Genomic DNA, 23462 nt, shown 5'->3' with positions numbered 1-23462 from the left:
TCTGTAAGGCTTCACTCGCTACTGGTTATTTCTGGGATTTTGGATGATTTTGCTCACACCCAAAAAGGGAGATTTATAGACACCATAGATTTATATTACATCTTGTGAAAAGGGTCATAATATGTCACCTCTAAATAAAACCATTTATTGTGGGTGTTCAAAAACAACACAAAGCTAGCATATGGCTTCAGAAGACTTAGTGGCTTATTGGAATATAGCACATAAGTCATATTTTAATCACAATTGTTTTTGTGCTTTTAGGGGTTGACAAACTCTGGTCAAGATCTAGAAAAGAGCAACATGCATATTAGTCATAAATACATAATAATAGTGATATAATGTAGATGGGTTTGTAACATCATGAGGGTTAGTAAATGATGACTGACTTTACATTTGTGGTGAACTATCTCTCTATATACACTAAAAATCAATGAAATACGGACACAGGAAACAGTCTGAAGCACATCTGGGGTGTTTCAGGCACTGAAAACGCCACATCTAGAGAAAACAACCAGATTTTAATGACACTTTGAGCGAGCGTGACATCGGTCCTCACAGCATATCCCTGTGACGGAGGATTCTGGGGTCAACGAATCAGATCATGTTGTGTGTGAATGCGTGAATGCCTCTGCCCTGGTGTGTGTGTAATGTGGATGGACCATGAGAAATTTCATTGTCGTGTCTGACTGGAGGGATCAGATCGAAGTGACATTGTAATGAGAGACTCGCTATACACACATTCACATCAACAGCATCAGAAATAGTGTCATAACACTGCATGTAGTTTACAACAGGGGTGAGAAGAAACGCTCTCTTCCAGCGAGGAAAGACTGTTCTCTCGTTCTGCACACTAACGCTATCTATGTGACACACACACACACACAATTTGTCCAGAAACACCACACATCACAGATGTTATTTCTAAGAAAATGCATTGCAAGAGTGTCGTCTAGTTGTACATATTTAACAGATCTCAATTCTCAAGGCGCAGATTGAGTTTTCTTCAACAGCATGTGTTATTATTCAGGTCGCCGCTAAACACTTCAACACCAGGGCTCGACAATAAGGTCGAACAGACGTTCTTCTGATACTTAACAGATTGCCAATGGACCGATCGGGCCAGTGCCACACGTTTTTTCATTTACACATTTTTTGTAAGTCCTGCCAATTTCTATCCATCTATCCACCCACCCATCATTATTTATTTAGCAAAAATCTAAACCACTAGCCTAACCAGGCCATTAGAAACATCCTTAGTGTTGAGCACTGATCACATGAAGCCTAAAAGAGAAAACTGACCATAGAAGATGACAGTTTGTGTCAATGTCCACTAAAGCGCACCTTGTGGAAACATTATCTGCATTCATGTACTTGAGTATGTTTGTGGTCTTACTGATCTTAGATCCTTTCTTAACCCTGATTGGTTAGTCTCTGCTCTTACCTGGTCCAGTAGCTGGTTGTAGAGCTCATGACAGTTGTCAAAGATGTATTTGTAGGTGGAGTCCAGACAGGCCTTCACACAGTCTTTAACTACCATACTGGCTCTGGGAGGATTCTGCAGCTCCTGCACCTAGAACACACACACACACACACACACACACACACACACACACACACACAAACACCTCAGAATTAGTCAAATACTAATACACAGATGCTTAAAATGGTTCATCACAACTTATATAATCAGTAATCATGATGTATGCAGTATGCCGTTTCTAAGGTATTCTGTGTAATAGTTTCTATGGCTTCCTGAAAAGTTTTCAGTGTTGCCATGTGAATGCTATGGTTGATAGTGATGTGGTTGCTAAGGTGTTTTGTACTATTATGGTGTAAATTAGAATCCACACAGAATACTAGAATCTACAACCATTCAGGGTCCGGTTGCAAAAACATAGCCATTATGTTAAGACAACTGGTGTGTACCAATTCGCAATTCTCAATCCAAATTCTATGTCGTTTTGTAGTATAAATGGCACGAGTGGTGTTCACACTGAATTACAAAATGAAAAACTGCACTTTAAATACCCGGATGATGGACTTATTTAACCAAAAAAAAAAAACGAAGCGTGGAACTTTTTACACTTTTTTTTTTTTTTTTTGGTTGAACACTTCATGCACTCATAGCTTTAATTACGTAGCTTTAATTACATAGCGGAGGGGAGGGGCTATCAGTCTCTAATGTTGAAAGATAAACAACCTTATAGTTCATTAACTACACGATTGATAAGTACATAGTGTATAGTGCGTCATTTGGGACACAACTTGTGTCTTTAGATCTAGTATTACCAATACTCAGACAGCAACATAGCGTCGGCCCAGATTCGGCCCACATCTGGTACACGTGGATTCCACACGGCCCAGATGTGGGCCGGATCTGGTACACGTGGATTCCACACGGCCCAGATGTGGGCCGGATCTGGTACACGTGGATTCCACACGGCCCAGATGTGGGCCGGATCTGGTACACGTGGACTCCACACGGCCCAGATGTGGGCCGGATCTGGGCCGACACTATGTTGCTGTCTGGGTACCAGTTAGTCAAGAGGAAGTCAGTCTAACTTTTCGGTATCAAATTAGGCCAATCTACGTTTTTATGTAACTGATTAAAAAAGTTATGAACAGTCATAAAGAAAACAATTTGATGTCTAACTTGTAAGACTAGCCTTAGCGGTTTATGCAACCGGCTCCAGAACTCTGTAGCAACTGCATAGCCAAATAGCATAGCAACTCAGACTTACTAATTACTTAGCAACCATATAATAATGCCCTGGCAACCACCAACAACACTTCTGCAAACACATAGTAACTTGCTATGTGGTTACTAAGGTGTTGCATACTGCTTCAAGAGTCCAAGTCTCTGTGATATTATTATTTTTTTATGTTTTTGTTCCCCATCACATACGTCTGATCACTTAGTAAAATACCAGTACAGCTTTTTTCTCTGCTTTTCTAGTATATTTTGGACTTATTTCTTTCCTTGTACAGAAGCCGAAGAAGATACTGAAAATACTCCCTCAGAATATGTAAATGAATAACATCAGAATATACATTAGAATGCACTTCTTTTGCCTTATGTAACTGACTAATGTGTCCCACTCATCTGCCTGTGCCGTGTTGGTGTTTCTGAATGCGGACGCTAAGGGGAGAAATAAACATCACCCCGGCATGGGCACTCTTCCATTACCCATAATGCATTGTGACAGTTGGAGTTTTCATTCTCTGCCTAGCGGTGTTCTCTCGGTGGGCGGGGCTTCCTCTGCCTCTTTAGCCGTGCTTCACTGATTTGCCTGCTCAGACCACTCTAGCTGTCAGTCATTAAAATGACGAAGCGCTTTTTATCAGACGCAAGGCCTGGCTAATGAACTGACAGCGCTAGGTGTGTATGTGTGTGTGTGTGGATGTGACATCATCTCCTCATGCCTCAGTCTACTCTGTACGACTCATCCAAACACACTCCTTAATTCTCGCAGTTCACAGGCAATCAAATCTAAATCAGGAGATGATGACAATTCTTATAAAAATACAAGCCAAGTAGTTAGATTATTTAAATATATTTTTTTATATAAATTAAGAAACTTTAAGATAAGAAACCTAAAATCCTGAAAATAGTTTTCTTGTCATATAAAAACAAAATGGCTTCCACCAAGTCAGCTACATAAATTATCAGTAAAAAAAATAATTTAATTTCTATAATAAAATATAACATTAATACAAAAATATAATCTATATTATTAAAATAAATGTATTATATTTATATTTATATATGTACAGTAGTACATATAAAAAGCGCTATATAAATGCCTCATTCATTCATTCATTCATTTATTCATTAATATCTGTTCTTATAAACTATAAAATAATATTTTCTTAAATATTAATACAAAAAACACTTCAGTACAGTCCTCGTTTTTAAGAATTGCATTTTTAATGTAGCTTTTAATACATTCATTGATCCAGACCAAAATAAAAATTAACATCATCATTGACCCACATACAGTTTTGAATAAAACATTATCTATCTACATCAAAGACCCAAAACATATTCCACGCAAGTACACAAACGCTTCTAGCTACATAAGCTTGATTCATGCCATTGCATTCTGAAATGTGTCAGGATGATATTAATAATTCAACAAGAGCACAGTTTATGGGTTAATAATATAACATGTGGTTTAATGGCACAGACATTTGAAGGAAACTTCAAATTCGTATCTGTGTTTGCATAGTTGCATGCTGTACTGTATGTTTGTGGCCAATGGCTGTCAATGTCTCAGCAAGGACTACATTTGACAAAACGAAATAGCAAATGTGTGCACGTCTGTGTAAATGAACTATAATAGCCTGGGAGGAGAAAGGAAGGGAAAAAAATCAATCACTGTTTATTATTTGTATTGGATTTGATGTCTTTTTTACAACTCATATTGAACTGCAATTACAATAGTCCGTCATATATTAAAATGCCTGCAAACGGCACAACAGAGAATCAAGCTCAGTGAACTAACAGCAGGGGCCAATCGTGGCTGTGATCTCATTTAAAGTATGTCTACTAAATAAAATAGTCTGGTTGGTTGCCCTTAAGCAACCTAAAGCTCTGAGTAGTGTGATTTTACAAGCACTTTTGCTCTGAATACATTTCCAGACGCGGCTCCCCAACAGCGAGAAATCAGTATATTCTTTATGACTTATCAAAAAAGGCTGTATTGTCTCACTCAGAGCTGAGCTATAAGTCAAAGACGTTTTTATTGCCACGAGACCCCCAGAACAAGTGGTTCTTGTTATTGTGCTCAAATAAATTTGACTCAAGTACATATTTCAAGAGCCAAAAGATTTTTTTATTTCGTGCAAACAAATGAGAAATCATTGAAACCCTGCAGCGCCGGTGAAAAATATTTCATTACAGACTGCAAAAGTGCAGCTTTATATTCGCAGCTGATGAAGCAGAACATAGATGAAAACAATCAGAGAGTATATTCACTTTATCTGTGCTCACTGAAGTGAAACACATCAGAACTCCTTCAATGCAGGACTCTTATCAGGAAAGCTGTGATTAGCAGCTCATTACCTCGAGACAATCAACACGAGATCTGTATCAGAACGGCTGTGAATGAATGAGTGAAATATAGCCTATCAGAAATTCACAATCGGACAAGTCAAAAACTTGGCAGGGTCATATTTCAGCCCCAAAATATATAAGCATAAAGAAAATGAAACTGGCTATTCAGAGATCTTTTTTTATTGTGGCATTATTTTCCAAGACAATTACACCCTAAATTACCATTACCGTAATTAGGGCTGGACGATTAATCAAAGTCATAACATCTAACCGGTTATTTTGTTTTCTTTGTTAATAATTTCCCCTTAAAAACATACTACTGCGTGTGTAGTCACGTGACTTCGCACCATCCAGTCAGCGGCATAGAAGCAACATGGAGGAAAACTCAAACCTCACAAAAGTTTGTCAATTGTATGTGTGTTAACATTGCCAGTTTGAACATTCAAGCGATTCAGGCGACCCGAGTTCGAGTCCCGGTTCAAGGTTTGGGCTTTCTCAAGCTAACATCAAAGTTTGTTTCCTTTAAATATTGTAAAATAAAATAAAATATCCCACATTTAATAGTTGAGCATATTTACAGTACAAATCGAGGTAAAATGTTCAATTAATAGAGATTTTGACTTTAGGTCATATCTGGGAACTCCAACGAAAACATCATATCCGTTTATGCCGTGGGGGAAAACAAACTATTCGAATTAACACGTGTAGACCTTGTTAGGCGCTTGATCTTTACTCTTTATAAAGATTACGACTGAAGTTAAAAAACCCGATCTAAAGTTTTATATCCTGCCGAATAAATAGACGCTCCATGTTACAGTTTAACTGGTTACCGTGTTAAGTTGTGACCTTACGCCAGACGTGAAGCCTGTGCAATACGGCCATTACAATTAAACATTTGCACTACATGATGCTATATTATTGTAGAGATTAAAAAACAAGGAATTTCATTGCTTGTAATGGCAAAAGTTTGTTTAACAAAAACGCCAATAAACTCATGATACAGGATTCGAACTGTGTCAAGAAAAGCAGTCAGCTTAACGTTAAAGCATCTTATCATGTACAAATTGATGTAGGAAAAATTCAAAAGTCTTCTTTGTTTCATTATGGGAAGAGCTGGACTCATGTTAACTTGTGCCTCAAGCTGATATATAGTCACATTACATTGTATGACACTTGAATGACATTTTCTCATCAAAATGCATGCTGCTCCCCCAAATATTACACGACATAATAGCCTACTTAATAAATCACCCAGTCTTTCGATAAAGACGTTTATTCAGTGTTTGTGAGTTTGATGGATTTAGAGATGAATTACATGCATTTAACGTTTTAGAACAGAATCTTGAGCTATGAAATGGATATTTTTCTGAATTACCGTGAGCAATGCAAAGGGCCTTTGTTTATGTATAAGTTTGTTTGGGCTAGAATAGAAACACGAAATAGTATATTATTTCCATTGCAAAGTATTTACAGTATACATCATGATATATATATCATATATATATTTGGTAGTGAATTCACGCTGGTGTACTGAGAATTAGAAATGGGGACGAATTTTAAGAGATAATGTGCTTAATTGTCATGAAATTAATAATAATAATAATGCAAAAAAACTACATTTCTTTTTTTTCTTATTGGTTTTGGAGCAATATATAATATATAAAATATAACTTTGTGGGATTCATTCAAAATTATGATGTGAAAGGAAGTTTGTTGAACAGGATTTTATTTTTCATTTAATATATTTGACTACTTAATGCAGGAAATAATTAGAAAGTCCTTCACACTGAATAACAACTGCAATAATGTTTTGACTGCCCATGAAAGTCGCAAAACCCCCTGATAGTTTCATTCATATTTTTATTTGAAAGAATTCTCTTTCATGAAATGCATGAGTATCTCTTGTGTGTGTGTGTGTGTGTGTGTGTGTGTGTGTGTGTGAGAGAGAGAGAGAGGGAGAGGGAGAGGGAGAGGGGAGAGGGAGAGGGAGAGAGAGAGAGAGAGAGAGGGAGAGGAGAGGGAGAGGGAGAGGGAGAGAGAGAGAGAGAGAGAGAGAGAGAGATGAGAGAGAGAGAGAGAGAGAGAGGGAGAGGAGAGAGAGAGAGAGAGAGAGAGGGAGAGGGAGAGAGAGAGAGAGAGAGAGAGAGAGAGAGAGGAGAGAGAGGGAGAGAGGGAGAGAGAGAGAGAGAGGGAGAGGGAGAGGGAGAGGAGAGGGAGAGGGAGAGGGAGAGAGAGAGAGAGAGAGAGAGAGAGAGAGAGAGAGAGAGAGAGAGAGAGAGAGAGAGGGAGAGAGAGAGAGAGAGAGAGAGGGAGAGGGAGAGAGAGAGAGAGAGAGAGAGAGAGAGAGAGAGAGAGAGAGAGAGAGAGAGAGAGAGAGAGAGAGAGAGGGAGAGGGAGAGGGAGAGGGAGAGGGAGAGGGAGAGGGAGAGAGAGAGAGAGAGAGAGAGTTTAAGTGTCGTACCTTCATCCTGAAAAAGGTGATGCTCGTCAGCAGGTCAACGGTTGATTTTAAATCCTGGAGTCTCTCTGGATTTCCAGCAGGGAAGTTATCCTGCAAACACAGAATAAAAATCAGATTATATTTGAAGGGTGAAGATAAATAGATTAAGATTACAGTTGTGGCTATATATTTGATGAAAAGAGGCAAGTGAAAAGACTCAGAAAGATGGACTATATAGGTCTATATTTTGGCATAACAGAAAAACATGTAGTTTGTACTTGCACAAAGATCCCAAATAAACACAGATTATCAAAATGTATATGATAGATGTGGCTATAGACTGATTTCAGTTTATCGCATGAGACTTTGATGTTACCAGTTGCTAAATTAACAACAATTAAAAATCCCAGTATAGGTAGGTTTAGGATTAGGGGGTGGGGTTAGGATTAGGCAATCAGTTAGCAGCTTCAACAAGGGAGGGGGAAATAATTCGCCAAGGAATAAAAATTCGGAAAAATACTGGTTCCAAATGTCCAAGAACCATGGATTCGATAAGACATGTACATTTCAATTCTGCTTATTGATTCCTGTGTGATTTTAAATCATTCAAGGGCAAGAAGAACGCGAAAGAGAACAAAATGTTGTACTCGCACACTGTTTTCTGTGCTCCAAACTGAAGTGCGCGCACAAAAAGCCGCCTCTCAGATAGTGTGCGAATGCTGAATTGAGTTATCATTCGCGTCTTGTTGCGCTTGAACGGAAAAAAATACAAACAAAATTATGTCAAAGGGCCTATTTACACCAGGTCACCTGGTCAGCAGTTAACTGAAGAAATACTCAGCTGCTCATCTGCGGCGATGCGTGCTGCAGTAGTGCTGTCATATCTGAATGTAACATGACATACACAGCCTATAACCGGCTCTCACGCGTTTGTTTTTTTAGCATTGTTGGGAGGAGTCAAATTTACAAATGTAGTTTCAACAACAGATGCATTTAGACTTGTTCAGTTTTGGACTGGAATGTGTCTCAGACCACCTCCTGAAGTGGTTTGAGTGATCGGATTTAAATCTGTCTCTAATGCGCTTCGGAGGAAATTTACACCTGGTCTTTTCACGATCGGATAGCTATCGAGAAAAAGCATGAAGTGACCAGGTGTAAACAGGCCCAAAATGTCATCGTAAACAGTCAGTTTTATCTCAAGTGAACGTAAACCGTTGAGGAAGAAAACGTGCAACAGTATATTTGATCTGTGCATTTGGTCTTAGTGACATCAGCCAAATATACCTGCTGCCGTCAGTCATTAATGTTAATAAAAGAACAAAAGATTTATTTATGCTATTGCTAATACATTTATTTGTTCTTATTTTATTACTAAGTGTTTACTTGTCTTTAATAGTGTTTGAAATGTATATCAGTTAGGCAAGATGTTTTTGCTCTGGTTCCTGTGTAAGTGTTCTTAGGCTACAGATTTTTATTCATACCTTATTGGAATCAAAACTGGAATAAAAAGAATCATAATCGGACTAGATACAATTCAAACAATATCCAACCTTAAACACAATCCTCTAATGAGGATTCTAGCAAACATAAATATGAGGTAAAACATAAGATCGGTTTGCATATGAGTAAGATCTGACTGAATAGCTGTTTCTTCTGAAACATTATGATAAACATCTCTAGATGGTGGATGTTTCACCTGTTAATATTTCAAATGGCCTTTTACTCTAGTTGAGGAGCTTTGGCAGAGATGGATGGTTAAAAACATGTCAACATGAGTCATCTTCATTCACCTAGCAGCATTATGCAGCAATATTAATAACCAAAACGTATTCCATCGTCATGAGCACCAATGACAAAATATATCATAATATAGCAGCATGAGCAAAATCCGCAACAGGCAGAGAAAATGTGTTCTTGGGCTGTAAAGCTATCAGCCTGCCCGCTCTAGCATGAAGGAACACAGTATATTTACACTGTGAGAGGAAGAGGCCATGCATGTGCGGACAGTCCCGAACACAAAACGAGCTTGGAGAAAACCAATGCCGTGGGAACCTCTGCATCTTTGCATTGTGTTCTGTCGGATTGCGCTGATGGCAGCTAAAACAAGTTATAAAATGTCACTGAGTTTTGTGACGGCATGGTTATGCAATAGTAATGACTTGGTTTTGTAAGAATGAGAAGAGACTCCTGTGGTCTGAGGTATACGCTTTTCGGCACTTTTATCAATGCCAGAGCGTGAGACCTTTCTGTACTTCTTGGCTGGTGTTTCACCGCAGCTTTCTAATTATTCAGAGCGAGTAATGGAGTGCTGGAGCTGTTTGTCAACAACCAGCACCAAAAAACTAAGACAAATCAATTTAGGCTGTTTTCACACTTGCTTTGATTCCACATCCCTCCCTCTGTTGCCGCAGGTCTTTCCTCACAGTATTTTTGGGTTTGAATTGCGGTAGTCCTAGCAGCAGCTGTTTATCAATGCAGCTAGTAGCAAACAATATTTTTTGGTGAATTTTTGTGAACAGAGAATTAACTAATGTTAACAGATTTATAGGGAAATATAGACATTAACCTTAACTAAGATGAATGAGTACATAGAAGTATTGTTAATTGATTGAATACAAATTCTATGCCATCAATATTTCTTTACAACTGCAAATAAACAGTTCACATGAGTTCACATGAACTGCCCACCATACAAACTGAAATCTCAGACTTTGGTCTACTTCAAAATCTCTAGAGTGAAAAAAATTGCCATGAGGTGTCTGAAATCAGTGTCAGGAAAAAATCCATCACGGTTTCCACAAAAACATGGAGAGCAACCGTTTTCAACATTGATAATAATAATAAATGTTTCTTGAGCATCAAATCAATTTCTGAAGGATCATGTGACACTGAAGACTGAAGTAATGATGCTGAAAATTCAGCTTTAAATCCCAGGAATAAATTACATTCAGATCAAATAAATGCAGCATTGGTGAGCATAAGAGACATATTTCAAAAAACAAAAAAAAATCTTACCGACCCCGGAATTTTGAAAGGCTAGTGTATGATATTTGTGAACAAACTAATTTGATTTCTGACAGATGGCTAAAATAAACTTGCAACACATTGGGCACATGGAGTATTGTGCGATCAATCTTTTCCATGATAAAGTTATTGTTTTGAAAGCACATGGAATGGCGCCAGATTGAGCAGAAAGCTTCTAGTGTTTTCTGGAGTTCAGTGTGATTTCAAGGCTTTTGGAGAAACGTATAATCCTGTGCAAGTGTAAAGGAGATAAGTCTGCCTGAGGTTTATTGAACACAACTATGATGTAGACAAAACAGACGCAAATGGTTTAAATTCATCTAATAAAGCAGAGGCGTTAAAGCACTCTGGAGGAACAAAACCTGCATCGACCAAATCCACACGAGCAACCGAAAAACCAAACTCACTTTTTCTCAGAATTTCATTACAGTCAAATCCACAGAGCGCTGCAGATCTGGAGTGTATTACTGCCAGGACATGTTGCCTGGAAGCTGACGGCCGGATAGCAGCAGGTAACGGGCACTGAATTCCCTGGATGCATGCCAGGAGAGTGTGTGTGTGTGTATGTGTGTGTGTGAGCTTCCTGTCAATGCTTTCTAGCTCACACACAGATATAGACGGACTGCACATCAACGAGAAAGTCACAGACTTAAATATGTGACCTGACTGTGAAAGCGTCCTTTCAGAAGAAACAAACTGTTGGACTGAGAGACATTTTCCCTCATGACATATTTAGAGACACAATTAGTATAAAAGCAAGAAGGTCAGCACGAGTCAAGAACAATCTTTGATTTTCAGAGACACTTTCTCAAATCGTTGCTTTGTGCGTGTATAAATGGACCTTCTGTTCTGTGAAGATCTTGTATAGGCGTTTGAATGTCTTTGTAAATTAAGGTAGGGGATCACTAAAAGTGATGGAGGGGTCAAATTATCTCCACGGCGATGAATAATAGATAAGTGTTTTTCTTTCTGATGTCTCTGAAATAGAAAATCCATCTGGAGCAGCGTAGCGTCTGAGAGATGCATGTGTGCTAAGATCTTCGGTTTGACGGTTGTGCTTTAACTCACCCGATACTTGGAGAGGTCGATCCTTAGAGAGTTGTGAAGCTGATCCAAGAGTTTGACAAACTTTTCTCTCTGCAGAAAACCAAAGTCACATAAAGCAGATCGGTAATGCATCCTGTTATCCATCTATTCCTTTTGTTTGTGCATTCATCAATTCAATCATCAACATATCATCCATTCATTCAATCATTTATCTATCTATCTGTCCATCCATCCATCCATACAACAATCCATTGTCTGTCCATCCTTCCAACCATCCATCCATCCATCCATCCATCCATACATCCATCGATCTGTCTCTCCGTATATTCATCAATCCAACCTTCCATATATCTATCAGTCCGTCCGTTCATTCATTCATTCATCCATCAATCCATCAGTCTGTCTATCTATCCATCCATCCATCCATCCATCCAAACATCCATCCATATATCCATACAGTCGGTGTATGAATGAGTGAGTGAATGGGTGAATGAGAGGTCAAATGTAAAGCGCTTTGGTGGCCATTGGGTCTGTGAAAGCGCTATATAAATGCAGTCCATTTACATCCATCCATCCATCTGTACATCCATCAATACATTCATTCATTCATTCATCCATCTTTCTGTCTGTATATTCATCCATCCAACCACCCATCTAGCTATCCTTCAGTCAGTCTGTCTGTCCATCCATCTGTCCATTTGTTGGTCTGTTTTTCTGTCTATCTATTTATCTATCCCATGTATCATTCACCCATCCAAAAGCAGTGAGACTGACAAACCCCAAAGTTGGACGCTGCGAATCGGTCGGAGGCCGAGATGTTAGTGGTTGCTGTTGTTGTGTGAGCGAAGTAGGCATTGATGTTGGCAAGCAGGTTACTCATCACCGCGGGAACACCGGGACACATGTACTTGGATGAGAGACAAGAGAAATGACTGAAAGAGAGAGAGAGAAACAGATGTTAGATTCCGGTTTTAAACATACTCATGAGCAGTTTACCATCCATAATAATGTATATTTCACATCAGATTCCTGTGAATTTACTTCCCTTGAGCATTGAAACAACAACAAAAAGTTACTCCTGAAAACAGACTGTTTCCTAAATGCCCCATAGATGACTTCTGTACTGCACAGAAATAATATTACTGAAATACTGATTAAGAACATGATTTTTTTGCAACTGAAAATTTTAATTTTTAGTACATTTTACTAACTAAGTAGTAGTAGTAGTAAACATGACACACATGTAAATGATTATTTGAGGTATGCACACATGAAATGAACTGCATGATCCATCTTATCATGTCAGAATTAACAGACAGCGCAACACAGATCTGCTCATGTGTCGAGCCGCAGGGCAGTGCAGGAAATTGCACAGCAATGTCAGCCACTGTTAGAGGAGATTCATTAAAGAAAGATATAAAAGCGAAAACGAGATACTGTAGGAGAAGAAAGAAGAGAGACATTGACTAAAAATAGCAGCAGGCCTGCAGGGCTTATACACACACACACACAGTGCAATACAGCATCTCACATGTGCACTGCTCTCACACACTCACTCACATAATACAGTACTATTTGTTTTGTTGAACATTTCACATAAACAAATGGTCCATATAAACACATTGTTCTCTTTCTCCTATATAATAATGTATGAATGTAAATAATTTATGTAAGCTTAATAAAGCACACATGTATAATAAATAAATAAATTTGATAAAGCAACAAACTAAAAATATTCTGGATTAAATTACTGTCAAACGGCTCTAAACAAATGATTCAACTGGATCTTAAGCACCAAACAGACCACAAGCCAGCCATTTGTTCAGGATATACACTAAATGAAAAAGAACACAGAAATCTGTCCATGTGAAAGTTCATATGTACACACTTGCATACACAAATGTTGAACATACATAAAAAAAAAATAATAATAATAATAATAAAATAAAAAAGTTAAGTTATTAAAAAGTTGAAGAACTAAACTTATTAAAACTAAAACTTAAATGAAAATATATGTAAAGCTACGTCACATTACAGTGTAATTATATCTTAAGAACTGAGTAATATTAATTAACAACATTACTTACTACAGTGTTAGGATTAGGGTTTGGTTTAGGGTTAGTTACATGAAATTATGCACAATTTATAGTTACCGGTATTACTATAGTAACTACATATGACATGTGTAACAAGGACATTGTAAAATAAATTGTTACTGATTTTTTTTTTTTTTTTTAATGCAGCAATATTTTTTCATAACTGAAAATATAATGAAAACTGAACATATAAAAAGCTAATTCAAAATATGAATAAAAACTACAATAGTATATAGGCCTATAAATGCCGGTAATATTAAAATAACATGTTTACTGTGGATAGACCACTATAATTTCCACTCCCTGAAGCCACACCCACTTAAAACAACCCACATATTAAAGCCACGCCTACTTAAAACAACCCACATATTAAAGCCACGCCTACTTAAAACAACCCACATATTAGAGCCACGCCTACTTAAAACAACCCACAGACTGAAACTGTAAAATGAATGCTGGTTTTACCTTGTTTCTTTGTGTTTTTGGTTCTGCCCTGTTTTACCCGTGTGCCCTGTCAGCTGACCTATTTTTCCTAGTCTGTGTCTGTTTGATTTATTACACCTGTCGTCCAATTAATTAGCTTATTATTTCCCTCATTTGTTCTAGTATTTATACTCCGTGTTCCCTCAGTATTTTGGAATTAAAGACTGTTTCTTGGATCATTCCTGTCATGTGCTTTGTTCAGAACAACTACCCGTGACAGAAACCACACTCACTGAATTTTTTATTTCTTAAGTTTGACAGCCTCCTCATTCGCTTTTCTTGAATAATGATTTGACCAAACTCCTATAAGCATGAGTAAGAATGGTGATGTTTGCTTTAGTAAACACCCCTGATAATATTACATCTCTGTTCTTTACAGTAAGTCTGCAAGAAGAAGCCGTAGGCCGTAAAGACGTAACACCGTACATTAGTACCTGCAGACATTGATTTGGACCTCATTAGTTCTGATAGCGTGACCTCTGAGCCCGAACGGCCCATCATGACACGCACGGGAATAAAGAATTATTGTGCCTCCAAGAAAAGGTGAAGATTCATCCCTTCCTCCATCCATATTCCCTTCTCCCTATTTCAGATGTGATTGAAAGATGCTCACGGCTAAATCAGAATAAATTATATTTGATGGAGAGTGTTGACGTCCTGTTGCCTGGTAACCGCTTGCTTTCCTTTCAGCCTATGACCATTTGCTCTTTCCTCATTTCTAAAATCCTTGTCTTGCTGCTCCAGTGGTCCGCAGAGCTTCACTGTAAATCAGAGAAATAAAACTTGCCAGCAAGTATTGACTCGTCTTCTCTCTCACTCTATCTGCTGTCCTCTTTAACCTCTGCGCACCTCCTTCCAATCCAGGTCTTAAATTCCCACGTGATGTCAATATCTGGGATATCATCTGGTAATGAGTTGTGATCTGTGTTTTCATTATGGTTGAGAATCTTGGATTGTTCTTATTAAAGTTAGTTTAACCCTTAAATTTATGAATGTTTCACCAATCATTATTACACATTCGGGTCTTTAGCGACCCGGATCTATATCTAACACGGATGGATCTCTACCTGACGCGATAATATAAAACTCTCCTGATATTAGAGTAACAATTACAGAAGAATACAATAAAGCATATTTTGTTCTCTTTTGGAGCTTGGAAGGGTTCAGTTTGAGCAGATGTTTTATACCATCATCACTGTTCTCGTCAGAGCTCATTTTCCAGAACATTCAGCATCTGGCTCATATTCGCCATCTCAAACATATTCTCAAAACTATCATTTTCAACATCTTCAAAATCCGTATTTTGATCACAGACAGCTTCTTCACCAGATCCACCATCAGACAGTGACACTAATATTTGACTGCGTTCCACACTCCCTCTGCAGTAAATTGCTGCGCCATTTCAAGTTTTGCTGATGATACTTCTATTTAGGGTTGGGCGATGTCTACCAATTTGGCATCAGACGAAGTCTACAGTGAAACATCGCGATGGAGGGGGGGGGGGGGGGGGGGGGTATTTTCGTAATATTCACATTTTCCACTAGATATTTTCCTCTATATCTCATCAGCAATTTCGATTTCGGCCCGCTCTGCAGCAGCTGAGCACTAAGAGCGAATGTACAGTGACGTGTCATCACTACCAGATTCAAACTGTGTGCTATCGCTCTATGGCTGGCGCTGAGCCAAAGACGGACACGCTCAGCGCTTGTCATAGGCTATCTGTTCAGTGTTTTTAACCACATAATGTTTATTTTAGGTTTCAGACATTTAAATACATATAATTTATAGCAAAACAATACATTTACAGTTTGTAAAATACACAATGGTGTCTATGGAAGCAGCAATAACAACCCATTCAAATATATTTGACGACGCTTTTTATTCATATCAGAGAGACACAGTGTAAATAACTATAAAGTCAACTCTATTTTTCTCCCAGTTCACCGGCCACTTACTTTCATGTATTTCGGGAAAAACTGATGAATTCACGCGCTGTAATAAATCCAACAGACAGAAATCTCTGAACTGCGGCCCAAACACGGCGCCCATCTCACGTGCAGATCAAGATAATTTATAGTTTTTTTAAACGACAAAACAAACTCACTTACACATATTTGAGAATCGGAATAGAAGATAGTTCATGACAAGTAAGCAAGTTTGTTCATATTTAGAAATAAAAGCGCTAAATCTGTCATATTTTGGCTGTGGTGAATCACGTGCCAAGCATGACGCGTCACCATGGAAACGGGACGGGGGGGGGACATCACGACGTCTAAACATCGTGATGTCTGTCAGCCATCACGATGGACGATGATATCGTCCATCGGCCCAACCCTACTCCTATTCTTTTGTTTTCTGCCTGCGGTAACTATGAGTGAAATGTCACTTCATCATTGCCACCTAGTGGAATAAAGGTGAATTGCACTTATTCAGTCATCAAAGATTAAATTATAGTCGTGCAGAAAAAAATAATAATTACACTGTTACACCTTGGGTCGTTAGCGACCCTATACAATTTTTACAAAAAATTAATGGAAAAACAGGCATTCTTTAATAAAAAAAAAAAAAATGTGTTACATTGTTTATAATGAATTGATTGAGGAATACTAAGAAGGTTGATGTCTAACTTTAAAAAATGAATGATGAGGAGGGTAGTGAAAGACTTCCCGGGCCACCAAAGACCCGAGGTATGTGTTTAAGGGTTAAAAAACAGTATAGGACTCAAATTATGTTTGTTTTTTTGTTCTGTTAGTAGTTCTTCAAAGTCTGGGAAGCAACTAAATCCATAGCACCACAGCAAAAGAAATTATATTTTATCTGATTTTACAGTCTGAATTAAATGCAATAAAAGAGCAAGTGTGCCAGAAAATAATGCAAAAACACAATGAGCATCCTACTATAGCATGATCTTCACTGGTTGCATGCAACAACAATGTCCGAGTTGCAGAAAAATGTCTCTGATGTGTTATTAGTTTGAATCAGTCTAATGACTCACTGAATTAATTCTTGACTTTTCAATGAACTTTAGTCATTATTATTTCTGATATGTTAAGGGTAAATCAGACTCTGAACCAGAATTGTTCAGTTCCTTATGACAACTTGCAGTTCAAGGTACAACATTTATAGTTTTGATGTAAAATAATAAATAAAATAATAATAATAAAAAATAATAATAATATAATAAACATAACTTATATACTTATTTTGAATTAAAAAAAATTTTTTTTTTTAGTTTTTCAATGTTTGTGGCCTTTTTGGAGATTTCTTAAAACTCATCCCTAATCTTCATCTCCTTCCAGAAAGCTCTCAACAGGCTCATTTGTGATGCATGTTCTGTAAACCTACGGACCAACATGCTGCTGATGGCAGAGGATTTCACCCTGAAATCATTATCCCCCTTCAGCAATAAAAAGTGCTGAATGGTAAAAAAATATGGGCTGCATCTCTAATAACATCAGGAACATGTCACATGACTTTGTTAATGATTACAGGGCTGAGGAAAGGTCATCAGGGCAAACATAAGCATCCCTAGAAACTGTGTGAGTAGATTCACTAAAAGACCCTGAGCCATTCCGGGCAGGATAATCTCCATACATCGTCCATCAGATTTAAAGTTTAACCTGAAGAAGTGACCTGACCTCACTCATATGCAGCAGAAATACATGCAAAAAAAAGAGTTTGCATTAACTTTAGTAGGTTCATTAAAACACACAATTTCTCATACATAAACAAACTAGAACACTATCTACAAGGTGGTGCTGAATGATTTCCTGAGTTGTATAAATAATTCTACATCTAATCATTTAGGCCAGTTCCCCTGATTCAGTACCGAACACTCATTGCTGGAAGACTATCATTTATTGAATTAATCAATATCCATTATCCTAAAACAGAAGCACAAATCAGCAGATGCTTTAAAAGTCAGAAATCGACCAAACAGCAGAACCTGACGTTTCTCTGGATCAACAAGAAATACTCTAGATGTAGGATCCAAAATTTACACTCAGCAAGTGCCAAAATGTATTTGGAGTCATTTGCCAGTTAGCCAGTAACTTTATTTATGCATTTAATTAATTATTGCCTGCAGAAAGGCTGTCTCCATGGCATAAAGAAAGTGAATAACAATTACAGTCGTACAATTAACAAAAATATATATAAAACATTTCAGATTCATGACAAAAAAAAAAAAAAACATTAAGGTGATATTTTTTCCAAATACACCAGTTAAACATATCTTTGAGTAAAAAGATCTGTTTACCTTAAAAAGATGATTAAAAAAAGATGTTTAACCCAGGAGTTTGAAAAGAAAGGCATGATGGAATAAATAAATTACCATTTGTATATCTTGAATGATCTAAATGTAATACATTTATTCAAAACTGCAATATTACATTGAACTGTTAAAAATCTAACCTGACACTTGCTGATGTACGAGATGTGCACAATTAATGATATTAACAATAAATTAACAATAAAAATGGCTACTTAATCAATTCTGTTTAAATCAAATGATTTGCAGTGGAAATTATGTGCTATTATAATTATTTAACACTTATTTCCCCCTTAGAAATCCATGAAACCATACGTATGTGCAATATTCCTCACATTAAGCCACCAAAACAACAACACGAGGAACAAAATCACAGTGTGTTCTCACATGTCATGTGCATTTTCACATGATGCAAAACAACAGCTAAATAATACCATCTGAATGACCCCATAAAAAAAATTTATATATATATATATATATATATACAGCAACTATATTCTTCAATAAAAATAATGCAAAAATAATACATTTTTATGGCCAGTAATTTATCTCAATTCACCCACCGTTGGCAGGTGCAGCGAAAAAAAATAAATGCTGGTCCCTGCTTTAAAGTCTGTTTAAAATGTGCAAAGCAGGGTAAAGATATATTGTTTGTATGCAAAATGAAATTACAATGTGAAGTTAGAGCTTCTTTATGCATTACAATCATCTAAACTGGAGCTGTCAGCATTTAGAGGCTTTGCTGAAACATGAAGAGAATAACTGCAATGGCCAAGTCAAACACGACACACTTTAAAGCTGCAGTCCGGCGTTTTTCCTCTTTGTCGCCACCTCTGTTCGAAATCTGCAATTGCAGTCATTCGCGGAATTACTTTACGTGAGTTGTACTTCAAAACACTCGACACGGCACAGCGCGGATGAAGACAGTGTTTAAGGAGAGTGTGTGTGTCAGTCACCGCCGGTGTGGATAATGGCATTCAGAATCACAGATTATTCTTTTTGGACATATGACCAACATAAGAATTTTCACTGGAAAATGTCATCTGAACTAGTAAGAAACATCCACTTTTGTTCTGGTTCTGACATTGCACTAAATCGCGCTGATTAAATCTAACAATCGCTTATAAGTTATCATATCACGCAAAACCGTGCAAATTATACTTTGTTCTCAAATTGTTAATGTTAACAACGTAAGCAAGCATTGCGTGACTACATGTAATGTCCTTCTGATATTATCCTTGTTTTCGCATGGGTCCAGTTGCAGTCTCTTCTTTTCTGTAGCCACTCCGAAGTCCGAACGAAGTCTTTTGCATTTTACAGCGGGTGAGTCTCCAGTTGTCACTGGTGATCGTTGTTTGAACCTTTCTGGATCTGCCATCAAATTGATAAGTTTAATTATATCAAGTGCTGTGAGAAAAGGCTATAAATCTCCACCTCCAACATCCTCACACACAATATAGCTTCAGACCTGCAAACTCCTCAGAGTAAAAAAGGTGACAGTGTGGCGGGGGGGGGGGGGGGGTGCTAGGGTGTGGTTACAGTTACATGGTTACAGTTACAGTTATGTTGTTCTGGATGAACACTATACTGTATATATAATTATCATAGGATTGGCAAAGGACAAAAAAGGCAGTTAAATATAAATGAACCATGATGAGCAACACATTTGTTACTGTATTTATTATTCTTTGTTAATAAAAATACAGCTGTTCGTTGTTTGTTCATATTACTTCACAGTGCATTAGGCTAACTAATGTTAACAAATATAACTTTTAATTGTAATAAGGCTACTAGTAAATAGTGAAATTAACATTACCAAAGATTAATAAATGCTATTTATATATAAAGATTAAGAAGTGCAGTTTATGAATAGTTAATATTAACTAGTTTGTTGTTATAGATTTGTTATACACCGATTCAGATCTCTTTTGAAGAGACAGATGTTGGACAGATCAGTTATTTTAACCATTCATAAAAGTAAATCGGTTCAAATGAGTCATTAGTTCGCGAATCGGACGTGCCATTAGCTGACACACACGGCACGCGTTGTGTGATTATCCCAGCAGATAAGGACATCGCACAAGATTTGTCTCAACTCTCAACACAGAAAACATTTAATCACTGGATAGGTTTTTTGTTTATTGAAAATGTGGTTTATGTCAGCTGAATGTGCGGAAAGCTTTTCAGAGAGGATAGGGCAATTTTAGTAGGCTGCAATTCACACCCAGCGGTAATTCAGGAAAAAAAATCTCCACGTGAAACTTTGGTCTTTTGATCTTTTACTATCGTGTCACTTCTCAATAGATTTTGATTAATATGCGCGATAGAGGGAGAGCAAGGCAGTTTGAATACAGTGAGAGTGCGCGCGCGCGCGACCGGCTCTCTCTCTCTCTATATATATATATATATATATATATATGCTCGACTTCTTTCAGCGCCCTGTCACGAGCGCAGCATAACAAAGCGGTAGCTAACCTTAATTGAATCAAGCAAACAACTAGATGTTGTTTTTGCTCCAAAAAAGCTTGATTTACCTCGAATTTCAAATAAGATTCCTTCAAGTTCTGAGTTTCCATCAGACTCGCGTGGTAGCCAGGTGTCTCATCCAATGGCGATTCTGACGCAAGTGCTAAGATTCCGATTGGCCAAGAGAAAAAGTACTAAGATTCCGATTGGCCCAGAGAAATGTCAATTATAAGAATTATCCAATAATGTTTCGCAATTCTAGCCTGCGTGCAGATTAAGGGCAGCCTACACCCCCCCACCCCACCCCCCAAAAAACTCTCCGGTTCTACGCGATTCACGTGAATGACCCAAATGACCAAGAAAACGGCGATTATCGCCGAAAAGCGACAAGTTTGCAGGTCTGAGCTTATACTAGCCGAGACTCCTTCTTTATGTGTACAGATGTGACGTAATGACGCAAAGACATGCTCGAATCTCCCGCGGAAATACACCAGTACCACTGGAATTAAAAACATTATTACAAGCTTACCGCTTTGAATCGAGCTACGGCAAGCAGAGAGTTTTGAACACTGGCTGGTTATGTATTTTCTCAAATATGTATTTTGGATCATTTTTAACCCCAAAAAAGCTACGGACTGCAGCTTTAAGGCTACTTACAATCCAGAGAGACCATTTGTTATTTTCTGCTCAAACCTGACCTTTTTGTGAGATTGTCACATGACCTGTTAAATGTGGCCCAGGTCTGAACATGTGAAGCTCCTGAACTGACCTGAATGTAAAACCCCCTGACATGTTCATTAGCAGTAAACTACAGTAACGATAATCAATACTAGAAAAACTGCAATGAGTCTAACATCTAACTGCATGTCATTTATATATGGCTTAAACCTTTATATATTTGGACTGTAAATAGACAACAGTTCAAAAGTTTGTGGTCTGTAATATTTCTTTTTTTTTTTATGAAAGAAATGACTTTTCTTTTGTTCAGGAAGTATGCATTAAATTGAACAAAAGTGACAGTAAAGACATTTGTAATGTTACAAAGGATTTCTATTTCAAATAACTGCTGTTCTTTTAATCATTCTATTCATCAATGAATCCTGAAAAAAAGTATCAATGTTTTTACAAAAATATGAAGCAGCACAACTGTTTTTAACATTGCTAATAAAACATGAAAACAATTATGACGAAGGCAGCAGGGATTCATACACGATTTTCTTGTCTCTTATACTGCAATGCTACAGTGCATCAAACTCAGATTTAAAAAAAATGAGAGCGTGAGACAGAGAGATAGGGGACATAAACTCCAGATGCAATTACGAGAGTAAGGGCCCTCAGAGAAGAGTGGATACACATCGGGGGACCACATTAATTACAGCGTTCCAAACGGCCAAAAGAGAGAAAGACAAAGTGTGTGTTAAGGGTGAGAGGTTTTCACTGGGAGCCTGAGCAATTCTAGTAAACAGTGTGATTTATAAAGCTATCGTGTGCATGTATGACCATAAGTCATCGAAAGACTCAGAGTGATCCAACACGAAACAAGCCTTTCATAAATTCCTGTTCAAGCACAATCAGCACCAGTCATGAAAAATGCCAAGCGTCATCTTTCAAAAGCACTAAAGACGGACAAAATAAATACAGCGAATACAGCAAATGCAGTGAGCTATTGGCTGCTTTCTGTTAAATACTATCCAGTGCATCACATGTCAGACTTATTATTCAGTAAAACACTTAATATCCAATAATAATATGGATTTGACAGCACTGACACTATTGGATGAGAACAAAACTTAAATAATATTATACAATATAGAACAAAACTGAACTGAACTGAGCTGAATAAAAACACTATTGTCTTCTATTGACCTGCTTTATAGCTGAATCAAATTTTCATAACTGTTTCATAATTGATTCACTTTTCAGAGTTATTGAACTGATCCAACACTACATTGGCTATCTATTGTCTTTTAAAGCTGCAGAATTTGAATTTATCTCATATTTGATGAAGTTAGCATCACTGATTCTGAAAATTCCTATTAATTACTATGAAGCTGCTTTGAAACATCAAATTGTGCTATATAAATAAAGGTGACTTGACTGACTTGCAATCTCCAAAAAACAAATGAAGCATTAGAAACTGGAAGGGTTCTTCACTCACGTCATAGCCTGGTAGATGGACTCCACACCAAAACGCATGGCAAACTCATCCACGATCTCCTGCGACACGTCGTCAAAATAAACCTTCCAGGCATCGTCGCCTTTGACTTCTGGGATCTTCACGACTCCACTGTTCTTCACCTCCGTCAGGTAGTGGAAGAGATTCTGCACAGGAACATAAGAATCATGAAGAACCATGTTATTTCAAGAGATAAACAGAAACAGGAAACCCGTTTAGGGGCCAGGCACTGTGCGTGAAACTGCAACAACATTGATATGGAATAGATGTCGAGAAATATCAACAGCACAGCCAACTTGGAAAGGTTAACATTTCAGGGTGCCAACCTACTGTCATCACACCGACAAAAATGCCACAACACTGTGCAGGCAATGGTGGTATAACACCAGCGAGACATGGGCCAG

General features: G+C 37.7%; 1 protein-coding gene across 1 annotated transcript in view; it reads right to left on the bottom strand.

Annotated features, from left to right (window-relative positions):
• LOC130100419 (protein unc-13 homolog C) overlaps window positions 1–23462 on the bottom strand; it is a 263612-nt gene that overhangs the window by 171789 nt on the left and 68361 nt on the right. The window contains 5 exon segments of the mRNA XM_056265875.1: window positions 1442–1570; window positions 7518–7607; window positions 11589–11657; window positions 12346–12499; window positions 23041–23204. Of these exon segments, the coding sequence (XP_056121850.1) occupies window positions 1442–1570; window positions 7518–7607; window positions 11589–11657; window positions 12346–12499; window positions 23041–23204 (606 nt within the window).

This window comes from Rhinichthys klamathensis, unplaced genomic scaffold (assembly GCF_029890125.1).
Source record: "Rhinichthys klamathensis goyatoka isolate OS25496 unplaced genomic scaffold, OSU_Roscu_1.1 h1tg000242l_1, whole genome shotgun sequence".
Lineage (NCBI taxonomy): Eukaryota > Metazoa > Chordata > Actinopteri > Cypriniformes > Leuciscidae > Rhinichthys > Rhinichthys klamathensis.
The sequence above is the reverse complement of the archived record's forward strand: the minus strand, read 5'-3'. Positions and strand labels throughout refer to the sequence as shown.